Genomic DNA, 12,980 nt, shown 5'->3' on the forward strand with positions numbered 1-12,980 from the left:
AATACAGCAAACTCAAATTCTTGATTTTGGTGTTGAAGTTCAAATATTCGTCTGTATAGAAAATTGAATTCACGTCTTGTTCCATTCGAATGTGAGAACGGCTTAACCGATTTCTACGAAACTTTGCGCACATAATTAGGATAGTCCTGGAAAGATATATGCCAATTTCTAAAATCATTTTTTATAAGCTCATTTTTATTATCATTATCATCATCATCGTCCTAATTCTTTTATTATGATATCGTTAGCATGAGTAAATAGTTCGCACTTTATCTTTCTCACGAATAGGAAGTTCTGCCTTGATGCCGATGGTGTGAAGTGAACCAGTGAACAATAAAATTCGAACACAATAAACTGATGATGTCCACTTTCTCCCGTTAATGACCACATCTGTGAAAGTTAAAATAAAATTTGATCAGCCTGTTGTTTGAACACAAACCTTAGTAGTACTGAACATATTGCCATTTTTATCTACCACAAACTATTAACGGGTTTCTAGAAGTTCTTTTGACGTAAAGTTAATTTTGGTCGGATCTGCCATAAGTTCGTTGTAAGTACTTGTGTACACAAAAATGTGTATGAGGAAAGAGAGTATTTTTATACGAGTCATTAACTTCACTTCTTTTACAACGAGTAGCCGAATTTTCTCAAGCCGCGCACCACAGCTAATTCTAATAAAATAATAAATCATTTGCAATAAGTAACTACGAACCTGATTGGCTTTTCAGTTATAATTATAGGTTCATCACACACATTTTCGAGTTTTTATTCAATCAACACAAAATTTCCCGGAATGCATTTCGGCCTTTTTAAAAGCCCTTTTCAGACGGGTAACTTGTATATAGATTCGACACTATGGTGTTATAAATAAACACACAAAAGAATCCGACAAAGTAAAAAATACAATATTCGTAAAAAACCGACAATTACCATACATTTTTTACGCAGCAATAAATACATTTCTAGCTTTTGTATTTATTTTGTGCCTAAATTGTAATGCAAAAAACTTGTATTATTTTTAAAGTGTGCTGAAATATCTTCGAAACTGGAATCTACTCAACGGATCTGAATGCTTTGTACCTGCTGTTAGTAACAAATAGCAAACACGAGTGATAATTACTCTGAATATATGCTGTTTGCTACCGATTAAAAAGTAATAATAATTTAACAGCGATATTGTTACTGTATACCGTAAATACAGTATCTAGATTTATCTCGATCGTCATTCTATCCATCTTTGTTGATGTAATCGAATATAATTGGCTTAAAATTTAACGTCATCGTTTCTTTTATACATATAATACGGTTGTTAAAAGCGAACAATGAAGTTATTGTACAAACACAAGGTTATCCAGGCATACGAGGAGAATAATGTCGATTCGGAGCGATGTATTTTTGATTTTAAAAAAATGTTAGTTTTGCAATATATGTATACATTCAATGTTCAGTTTTCAAGAATCTTAACAACAGTTATAGCATTTTATTTAATTAAAATTAAAAGATAATTTCTTTATTAAAAATTTCATAAATTTTATCATTTATAATCAATATTTTAAAAAAATATTTATATGTAACCTTGTTTTATTTTTGTTATTGACTATTAAGTTTTAATTGAAGTTTCAGTAATTGTTGCTCCTAATTCGATTGAAAATTTTAAAAATTATACTACTATATATAATTTGATGCATCTTGCTTTATCAATGAAGCTACTCAATCTGGGTATATGTAAATAAGCGCTATACAGAACCAATGCCCAGCAAGAAAATACGAAACTACATGAAAGTAAATGTTTTCATGTAGTTTTGTATTTTCTTGCTTATGTGTTTGTTATAACTTCATAAAACAAGTAATTACTAATCTAAACAATATTGCAAAGATATTGTATGGGCATATCCAGGAGGATGCTTATGATGCTTCAGCATCCCTTGATACCAAAGCAATCACTTTTGTTACTTTAAAATAGAAATAATAATGCATATTGCATCACTTCAGTTAGGTAATATTATGAAATTAAAATATTCTAAAATAATTGACTGACATTCTTCAAAAAACAATAGGGGACCAGTCTTATAGCCAGGAATTAATCATTGGAGACTACAGGGGTAAGCTGAAAAAATTTTGATTGGTATTTTTTTTTCTTGTCCAGTCACCATTATGCCTATTAGCTACAGTCCACATATAAGAAATATGAAAATTGCCTAAGTTTACATGCTGAAAGCAAAAGCCTATATTATATAAATTGCTTATAGCACCTCAGTCCCCAGAGCTATGACTCTGCAGGGGGAATGTGCCTTGGTCCCTCAGAATTTGCCTTGAGCAGCCCCATATTCTCAATCCTTGATATGACACTGAGATATTGCTGTAGATTTAATATATAAATGTATATATATATATTATTTTTTTTTGTATACTAAAGAAAATAGCAATTTTAGTAACCTTGTCCTTTTCGTTGGTATACAGCATGTGTGTAAAACAAATTTAGTTATAAAAATAGTCAAGTTTTAGATTTGCATTGAGCTAATATTATTATTGCTGTATATTTTTGAATTTCATATAAGCTGTTGAATTTAATATCTTTTTGATTGTAAATGAATCTATAGAAAAATTCTAGTTTTTAAGCATCATAGCATATTTTAAATAATTGTTACAAATTGAAATTTTTTGTTGTTGTTCTTAAGGTTAGATTCTATTTAGGTGATTTTCAAGTTAAACTTTGATGCCTTCCTATTCTATCACATTTTCTTGTTTTAGTGAATTGTAGCAATATATATAATTCACATTGAAGATGATAACAAACAAACCTTCCTGCACAATTTATCAATCAGAAAGTTGTGTTATCAGTTTTGATAATTGATAAAGTAATTTCTTGTTAAGAACTTTATCTGTTATGAATATTTAGGATTTCTTTTTACAATGGTTAACAATAAATTTTGTTGTTTCATATTCTGAATTTCAAAATTATTAAAAAAAAATGAAAATCATTTAAAGTAATTGGTTAATGTTACCCTAGGTTCCGAGATGGCGGCGGGGGAAATTTTTCCCTACGTTGGAGACTGCAATGGGGAAAAAATTTTTCCCTCGATTCAAGATGGCCGCGTTTCCGGCCGCCATCTTGAATTTCTCTGCAGACTCCGCGGACATTAACCGAAATAACCAAAAAAAAAAGAATTTTTTTACTCACTTTTCGATGGTGGTTGCCTACTTCTTCCTACTTTTTTTTTCCTTTCCGATCCATTCTTTTTTCGGTTTTGCCTGCTTGGATACTTTCCTTTTCTCTTGGTGCGGCTCTTTCCTTCCCTGTTCTTTTCGATTCGGCTGCTCTTTTATTGGTCGATTGACGTTTCCCTCTGTTCGATTTATTACTACTTGGCCATATAAACAACAGAATGCAACCCCAAGAAATGTGGCCAAATTTACTTTTAAATGTTCCTTCAAAGGCAGAAGTCTTCGTTCCGCACTTACTACATTGCAAGAAACAGCTTTCTGTATTACTCCGATGATATAATTTGCATTTAGAATCGCACGGAATGCAAACGGACTCGGTCGGCTTTATGCCTAATTTTACAGCAAATTTCGGAAATCTCAATGCGTTATCAATACGGGGAGGCAAACCTAGCTCCAAAAAGTCGTCTTCAATTAACTTGTAGAAATCACGGGTGGTGCAACTCGACTGAAATTCGTCGTTGAAACTCAAATCGGCAAAACTACTCATTATCAAATAATTGGCAATAAACTAAACGCGGGGAGGCGGTGAGGAAAAAAAATGAAATATCGTAACCAGAAAAAAAACACAGCAAATATTCCAATACGCAATTCGTCGCAACACTGCAGTAAACGATTCCAACTGGAAACTAGTCGATTTGCATAAAATTGCATTGAAATGAACAGAAATCACGTCACAGATCGAGCATTTGCATATTCGTTCGTAACACATCCACGAATTGCCCGTCGATATTACTCTCGCACGACGTCACGAAAAGGTTCCCTCTACCGTCGCAAATTTACACACGACCGTCGCCGTTTCGAGGTTACAGGATACTCGGCAACATCGATCTCCGGGTTGAAACCGAACGGGGAAAAATTCTCAACGGCGTCGACGTCACGACTCTAGGGAAAAAATTTTTCCCCGCCTCAGTCGCCAAGATAGGGAAAAATTTTCCCCGCCGCCATCTCGGAACCTAAGGTAACATAAACCAAGTAATTTAATACCATTCTTAAGTACAACCGTTAATTATATATAGAGTGGTCTATTGTAATCAATCCACTGGAATAACTTAAAAAATATGCATCCTAGAAAAAAAGTTGAACCAAAATGTTAGACTTTAAGAGGACCACAAGATGGTGCTCTCAATTTCATCACAAATGGTCAAGGCCATTGAGAGAAGAATCTGCATTTTATCCAGAGAAAATTTAAGGCCCATAACAGTTCCTACTCCTCTAAAATTAACATTATTTTTACTTACCAAAAATTAATTAAAATTAAATTATTAATAAGACAGATTGTTTTTTTTATTAATAAAAGAACAATGTGTTTAGTTACCTTTTTTTTTAAAAAAATTAAAGGGGCTTGTGAAGATGAAAAGGGGGCCTGCTCCACCTTCTTGGGCCCATAAAGTTTTAGCTTTTATTGGACTCAACAAAGATAGGAGCCTTATAAAATCTCAATTCATTGCTTAAAAATAATAAATTGCTATCATTCATTATTCATGTTAATTCAGTTAGTATTAAGCTAGATTCTAGATCGCATTTTGAATCTCATTCGTTAATTAATATATTCAATCTTATATGGTTGATGATAAAGGATCTATGGATATATATGTCGTATTATTTTGCAGTCGTAGTCGTGGGGTCGAGTGTAGGGTTAGCAAGACAAAAGAAAATTGGAGACCATAAAAACACGTCCGTTCACTTTCAGGTCCTCACTCGAACTCTCCTTTATTCTTTATTGGTGTTGTTAACCTCATTCCAAAAGGGGCGAGATTAACAAAGTAAATTACAGAAAAATATACAAAAATATATACAAAATTTAAAATATGTTAAATGCCCCCCTCCTGAAAAGGCGACATCATGGAGCCTCAGGGAGGTTGGGCTGGGTGTTATACAATTTATCGGCTTGAACTCTAAAGTTGGTTGGATTATAATACGGTATAATTTTATCTACATTTACAATATCAGTTAATTTATTTAATGATTGGACAGGTCTGTCTATTTCTACGTTACAAGGAGATACTATCTTTAATATGGTGAAAGGTCCATGATACTTTGGAGCAAGTTTTCCTTGGTCGGGATGGAAAAAGGTTTGTAGTAGTATTTGGTCTCCTACTTTGAAGTTTGGAGTTTGGTGTTGACTATTATATTTATCTCTGTTTCTTTCATGAGCTATTTCGGTTCTTTCAGTGGCAATCTTACGTGCTTCACTGAGAGGGGGATAATTCAAGTTGTCAGGTGAATCGGGGATTTCTCCGTACATTAAAAACATTGGAGGGAATCCTGTTATAGTATGAGGCGTTTGATTGTATTCTTTCACAACGTCACGTAACATTTGAGTCCAGGATCGTTTTGGATTCTCTGAATATTTTATTCTTAGTCTAGAGACAAGTGTGGCGTTTAGTCTCTCAACTATCCCGTTGTGCTGAGGTCGCTGAGTACTTGTTAGATGTTGTTTGATTCCATTCTTTTCTAAATATCTTCTGAATCTAGAGGAGGTAAATGAAGGTGCTCTATCTGTTAGTAGACGTTTCGGGCTGCCTGTCTGTAATATTTTGCCTAGACAATCTATGTAGGCGTTTATAGAAGTAGATTTGGATGGAAAACACCAAGCAAACCTAGAAAAGTGATCGATGGCAACATGAAGGTAGCCTTTAGTAGATCCGTATCTTTGCATTCCAGAGACAGTGTCCATAGATAACATGTCAAATGGAGCTTTTGATGAAGGTAAATCACCTAACAAGCCAAACCTTTTATGGTTGTATGTCTTTGCTTTCTGACAAGCATCACAATGTTTAACAAACTCTACAACATCGTTGATGACATTCGGCCAATAGTAACGTGGACTAATTAGTTTCAGCATCTGTGTTATACCTGGGTGACCATAGTGTGCATGTGCCCTGGATAGCACCTTGTATTGAAGTGATGGAGGTATGACTTTCTTTGTAAATCCCTTCTTTCTGATACAGATTACATCTTCACGATCTCGGAAGAATTTGGGTGAGGTGAGTGATGAGGTATCCTGGTTAGAAAGGACTTCCTCAGTGGTAACAAAATGGCTCACGGGGGCTCTGGATAAATAATCAGCTTCTACATTCTGGCTTCCCTTCTGATGTTTAATATCATACTGATACATGCTTAGTTTCAAAGACCATCTAAATAACCTTCCAGATGGGTTTTTTATACCTTTCAGCCACTGTAAAGCCTGATGATCAGTGTGTATGGTGAAATAGATATCATGAAGATAAAAGTGAAACTTTTCAATAGATGCTACAATTGCAAGGCATTCTCTCTCACTAATGGTGTAGCTTTTTTCATATTCACGTAAGGACCTGGAGAAATAGGCAATAGGAAGTAATCCTTTAACAGGGTGTTCCTGTTTCAAGATACTCCCTATACCATCTCCGCTAGCATCTGTATAAAGATGTGTAGGAAGCAAAGGGTTATACATGTTTAAGATGGGTCTGGTGATAAGTGCTCGTTTTAATTTCTCAAAAGATTCTTGACATTTAGTCGTCCAAACCCAGTTTTGATTTTTCTTTAGGAGCTTATTTAGAGGAGCTCTTAAATTTGCATAATTTGGAATAAATCGATGGTAATGGTTTATGGACCCTAAAAAGCCCTGTAATTGTTTGATATTGGTTGGACATTTTAACTTTTGTATTGTTTCTATATTTGGTAATGAGGGGGAGTAACTTTCTGGTTGGATGTTGAACCCAAGGTAATTGATTTCAGATCTAACAAACTGACATTTTTTAAGATTTAAGTAGAGACCCTCCCTTGAACATAATTCAAATACTTGTGTTAAATGTTTTAGGTGTTCGTCCACGTTCTGACTAAAAATTAACAAGTCATCAAAATAATTGATGAGAAAAGGAAATCTATATTTATTTAGGATATTTTTTAGAACTAGCTGAAAAATCTGGGGTGAAGTCTTTAGGCCAAATGGTAAACGATTCCACTGGAAATGACCAGAATTCGTTACAAAGGCAGTTAGTTCTTTGTCTTCAGAATGGAGAGGAACCTGCCAATAGGCTGACAGAATATCTACCGTAGAAAATATTTTCGCACCTATAAGTCTATCCAGTAGCTCATCTATTCTGGGAATAGGTTCATTGTTAACTTTAATCCTCTCGTTTAATTTCCTATAGTCCATACATAATCTAGTTTTTCCCTCATCTCTTTTCTTGGCTAATGTGACTGGGGCAGCGTAAGGGGACGACGATGGTTCAATCAATCCCGACTTTAGCAATAGTTCCACCTGTCTATCAATCTCTTCCCTATCACGGTAAGATGCTCTGTAAGGTTTTAAAGTTATGGGTCTTTCGTCTTTAAGTAATATTCTAGGGGAAGCTATTTTTAGGGCTGGCACTGAAAACTTCTCAGCAGAAAAAACTTCCCGAAATCCTAAAACAATGCTCTTTAGCTTCTGCTTCTGATCATCCTTCAGATTAGGGTTAACAACATCCCTAATGTTAAAAATATTTAACAGAGATTCCTTTAAGGAAGTAGAACTATTCCTACCCCTACAAGTTCCTGCTGCATTTTGAGCCAAAGGAGGTGGGAAGACAAGGTTAGGAGCCTGAGGGGTCTCCTTCTGATCTATCTTATATAAGCTATTACTATTTTTACTTATTCTATTACAAAAATGATTAATGTCTCTACTATAGTAACTATTTGTGGAACTAGAGTGATTTGAACGTACTTCAAAAGTATTAGGATCTAATGCTAGGATAGTCTGATTTTGGGAGATCTGATTAAGACTAGAATCTATGACAAGACTAAATTTTCTAATGTCTGGATAAGATAAAATTAAATAAGGGAAATACCTGGATACTACATGTAAAGTAATGTTTTTTGTCAGGTTTCCAATCTTAAGAGGGATTGATACATTAGCCATGCTTGTGGTAGATCCTGCAGCTGTAGTGATAATCTTCACATCCGATTGGTATTGAAAGTATTTGGATAAAGTATCTAATAGTTTTTGGGATATAAGGCTGATGGAACTTCCTGTATCGATGAGCGCAGGCATCGTCTTGTTCTCCATTGAAACAGTTAGTAGTAGTCAAGATGGTGAAGTTGGTTCTGCCTCATTTGCTTCAGATACCTTGTGGACGTCTCTGTGAATAGGAGCTGAATATCTTTGGGGACAGTCTCTTCTCCAGTGCTGTGCTGGTAATCCCTGCTGATAGCAAAAACGGCAAGGGGATGGCGGTCTGCTCATGTGATGTACGAAATTTCTGTACTGGGGTTGACCCCGTGGTGGAATCCAAGATGGCGTCGTTTTCTTTGTGTGCGGCCATGACAGTATCTGGTTTTTGGCAAAGTGTTGGGATCCTGTGTAATTTTCTCGATTTGGTTTAGTTGCCGGATGATTTTCTTTCTGGGTCTTCGGCGGATGATCTGCTTCTTCTTGAATTTTTATTAATTTAGTAGCCTTCTGAAGCCATTCGACAGCGGTGGCTGGCGGTGCGGCTATCATATATTTTCTAATTCCTGCATTTATGCCGGCATTGAGACCTGTAATGGTCTGTTGCATGTTTAACTTAGCTTTTTCCGCCAAGGAGGTTTTGTCCCTATAGTAAGTTAAGACGTCTTCATCTCGCTGGTGTTGTCGATTTACAAAATCGGTGAAGTAATCTTCTTCTTCCTGTGGAAAGTACTCGAGTAATTTTTGTTTAATTTTGTTCCAATCCGTTTCCTCTACTAAATTTTCACAAAAATAGTCGAAAGCTTCATGCTGTAAATACTCTGGTATGTAAAAGTGGAGCTCTTGTTCGTCAATCCTTTGTCTCGCCGCTTGCTTCTCAAACAGTCTCATCCACGAAGTTAGACTTAGCTTTCCACGTGGGTTAAACGGAATAAGATTTAGTTTAGGAGGAGAGGTAGAACTACCTGTTTCTGGGATGGATTTGTCTCTAGATTTACTCATTGCTGGATAAGGTAATCCTGTCGACTCTTGTAAATTGTCGTATTATTTTGCAGTCGTAGTCGTGGGGTCGAGTGTAGGGTTAGCAAGACAAAAGAAAATTGGAGACCATAAAAACACGTCCGTTCACTTTCAGGTCCTCACTCGAACTCTCCTTTATTCTTTATTGGTGTTGTTAACCTCATTCCAAAAGGGGCGAGATTAACAAAGTAAATTACAGAAAAATATACAAAAATATATACAAAATTTAAAATATGTTATATATATTCTAAGTTTTTGAATTTTTTAACATATTTTTTCCTATTCCAGAGATGTAGCTAGAAATTTGAGTGTGGGGTCACCCACATGGCTTATGGTTTGCATAGACTTAGCATAGAAGGTAGGCTATGGTAAAAGCACAATAGCCTGTGATCACTAGCAATTCATTTTTGTGTAAGAAGCTACCATACTGATATGGCAGTCTTGGCATGACACATGCAAGTTAGTAATACACAGGACAATGCTCAATTAAATAAAAGGTCGAACAAGTATTAAATTTTATTCTTTTCTACTTTGTGGCTGTTCACGTAGCCTAAGATTTGAGTTTGATGTGCCTATTTTTCTATTTCATTTGGTGATCGACTGCTTGTGACATTCTCTGTTCATGCTGTTTACTTTTTAAACTTGAATGGGGCAGCTGTGAAGAGCAGATAGTGAGGAGCAGAATAGCATTAATATAGGAAATGCTAGTCATTGCCACAACTTATGGCTATGTTTCTGCTATTCACAAAAATAGCATTATATTATTTTGATTTTTTTCTATCAGCAAAAGAAAGTTTTGTAGATTTATGATATATTTTTATAATCATTATTATTATCATTATAATCATGTTATATTTTATTAAAAATCCAGTTTTTTTTAGAATCTGTTTTCTTCTTGTTAATTAATATTATTTCACTGATAAATATTTAATAAAAAGTACACAGTTTCATTTATAATTTTTCCAATATTAATCATACAAATTTTTGAAACAGTTGTTTCAAAAATTTGAATTTATTTAATCTGTGTTGTTTTCATAGATTTCTTTTTACAGATTTGAAAAATATGAATATTATACCTTTTATGTAAAAGATGAAATTTCTTGTGTCTTCAAATTATATTCACTTCATAAATATTGAAATATTTGTTCTTTTAAAATTGGCAATGGACTGAGTGTAATGTTCAAGAGTTATGGCTTTGATTTCTTCAGCGACCTACTTATTTTTGATCTTTTTAACTTCTTTCTTCTCTAAATCAACTTTGTATTTCTTTATTCTCTTATTTACTTATTCTCTAATGTATTCTAAATTTACACCTTTCTCTTGTTAACAAATACAGTGAATCCTACTTTTTCAGCAAGGTTTTTACTTTTCCTTATTATTTTAATCTGATTTTGCTTAAATTGTTATTTTATTTATTTTTTTTAGTCTTTGACTTTATTCAGATTTCTCTAGCAAATATTAATAAAGTTACTGGATATTTATTCTTCAGGCTCTTCTCTCCTCTCACTCTACTTTTTATGTCATTATTTTCTGTCTTGGCTTAGCAGGCTAAATTTATTTCTTTATATTTCAGTTTCTTAGAAACAGCTCTTCCAGTTTTAACAAATCTGAACTTAAATCTGAAGTATTTATTTTACTTACATCTTTTGGAAGAGTTCTTTCAAGTTAACAGAATGTAAAATGATTTTTAAATGTCAAAATTTTAATACTGTAGCAAAACACTAAATTAATTAATTAATTTAGTGTTTTGTATGTATGATTGAAATACAAAATATTCCAAATGATCTGTAATTATTTGAAATAACCAAACTTAAACATTCAATGTATTCTTCTCAAAACAAAGCTGATCACTGGCTAAAAATTTAAGTAATTTTCAATTTAAATTTTGCATGATATTTTAAATTCAGTTAATTAAGCAAGAAAGATTTGCAAAAGATAACTACAGACATTTCTGAAGAAAAACCTATTTTAGATAAATACTAAAATATTTTAAACATTATTGAAAGAAGAATTTGAAAATAATAATAAAAAAAAAGAAGCAAAAACAGCAGAAAATTTAGATATTAAGCCAGTTTTTGAAATTAGCAAACCATTTGCTCTTAGAAGATTAAAAGGTAACTTTTTCCTAAATTACAACATTTTAATCTTAATTCAAAAGAAAAAAATTAAAATTGAATGCTTGTTTTATATTTTGGATGAGCATAATGATTGATAAATTTAAATAATCAGTTTTAATATGCCCATCCAAAATCATAATAGGATATTGGAAATATTATATGCAAATTTTTCAAAGATAACAAATCACAATTTATTTATTTTTTGTTCTTTTTTTAATGAAAGTTTGTTAAGCATTTTTATTGTCGAGAAACTTTTTGGGGCTCAAAAATTCTTTGTACTCTGGCCTTATTCTGGAGAAGATCGGTCCTGCTTTTCATACGAGAGATCCAAACTAAATAATAATTCCACAGGTTCGTGACAAGACTGAAACGTTTATCCACTTATCACTATTCCGCAACACTTCTTTTGCAAAAGAAGCCATGGATCTTTCTTATGGTTAAAAGTTTAACTTTACCACTTTTCCTCTACTGTTTTCTTCGTCTGAAAGTTTTTGTGTCCACTTTTTTATTTCTAAATCTATAAGGACTACTCTAAATCATTTGCAATTTTCCAGCAAATTGGTTTAATGAACTAATATACAAATATTTTCAGTTTATTTTATACACCTGAGGCAGATTTATGAAATAAACTGAAAATATTTGTGTATTAGTTCATTAAACCAATTTGCTGGAAAAGTACAAATGATTTTGATTTTATAAGTTATTTATTCTAGCTTTGATTTTTGGATTTTAACTTACTATAAATATACTCTTCTCTTGTCTTTCAAATCACTCTTTTAAAAGTTTTCTATTGGTTTTACTTGAACATTTAGATCCAATAAAATCTATTGGTCCATTAGCTCAACTGGACTCCATACTCTTGCTATCCAGTAAATACATTTACTGGATAGCAAGAGTGTTGAGTCCAAGTTACAACCTAGGCATTGTCTTTCAGATTTATTATTTTTAATAATAAACACTCGATTGAAATAACATTAATTTTGAAGTTTTTAATAAGAATTGATATTCCTATACAGTAGTGAATTAATCTATAAATGTATCCTAGCCAATTTTGTACACTATAAAAATAACTATTATACAGGTTTATGCTTCTCATTAAAAAAGTTCAATTAAATCATTATGAAAAACACTTTCTTCAGTATAATCTTAACACTGATACTATTAATTTTATTATAAATTAATAATAAAAGTTAAATTAGTATTTTTATTTGTTTGTTTTGAATATTTACAATAAAATTTTTATTGTATTTACTTATTTAGGCCATTTAAAACCTGACATGCATCTTTTGTCAATTTAGCATATTGCTTCTTAGCAATATAAAAACAAAAACAAAAAAAGCAAAATAAAAAAAATATATTTATTTATTTTCTTCTTCTGACATAGCAACTGAAAATTTAGCTTAGCATCTGGTCTTGTTTATTTAGATTAAACTGGAATATATGGAAATGTGTGATTATGCATTTTTATTTTTAATAATTGTTCAGAAATTTAATGAATCAGTTTAATTTTACTAATGTATTATATCTGTATAAATTGTTGAGAATTTATTTTTTATTTTTGTTTTTTTAGCCACATACACTGCTAAAAATTTGGGTGAAAGAATTCCTTTCAGTAAGTAGATTTAAAACTTTCTTAAACTATAGTAAGTGTTTATTTGATTGGCTTTAATTTAATGTATTGTAATGATGTAATATAGTTTTTGCTT

At 32.5% G+C, this 12,980-nt stretch overlaps 1 protein-coding gene across 1 annotated transcript in view; it reads left to right on the forward strand.

The window, feature by feature from the left end:
• Positions 1–12,980, forward strand: part of 5PtaseI (inositol polyphosphate-5-phosphatase A) — a 124,673-nt gene that overhangs the window by 54,315 nt on the left and 57,378 nt on the right. Inside the window, exon 2 of the mRNA XM_067284928.1 lies at positions 12,845–12,886. Coding sequence (XP_067141029.1) covers positions 12,845–12,886 — 42 coding nt within the window. The remainder of the gene's footprint in view (positions 1–12,844; positions 12,887–12,980) is intronic.

This window comes from Centruroides vittatus, unplaced genomic scaffold (genome assembly GCF_030686945.1).
Source record: "Centruroides vittatus isolate TY-2023 unplaced genomic scaffold, ASM3068694v2 contig_1216, whole genome shotgun sequence".
Lineage (NCBI taxonomy): Eukaryota > Metazoa > Arthropoda > Arachnida > Scorpiones > Buthidae > Centruroides > Centruroides vittatus.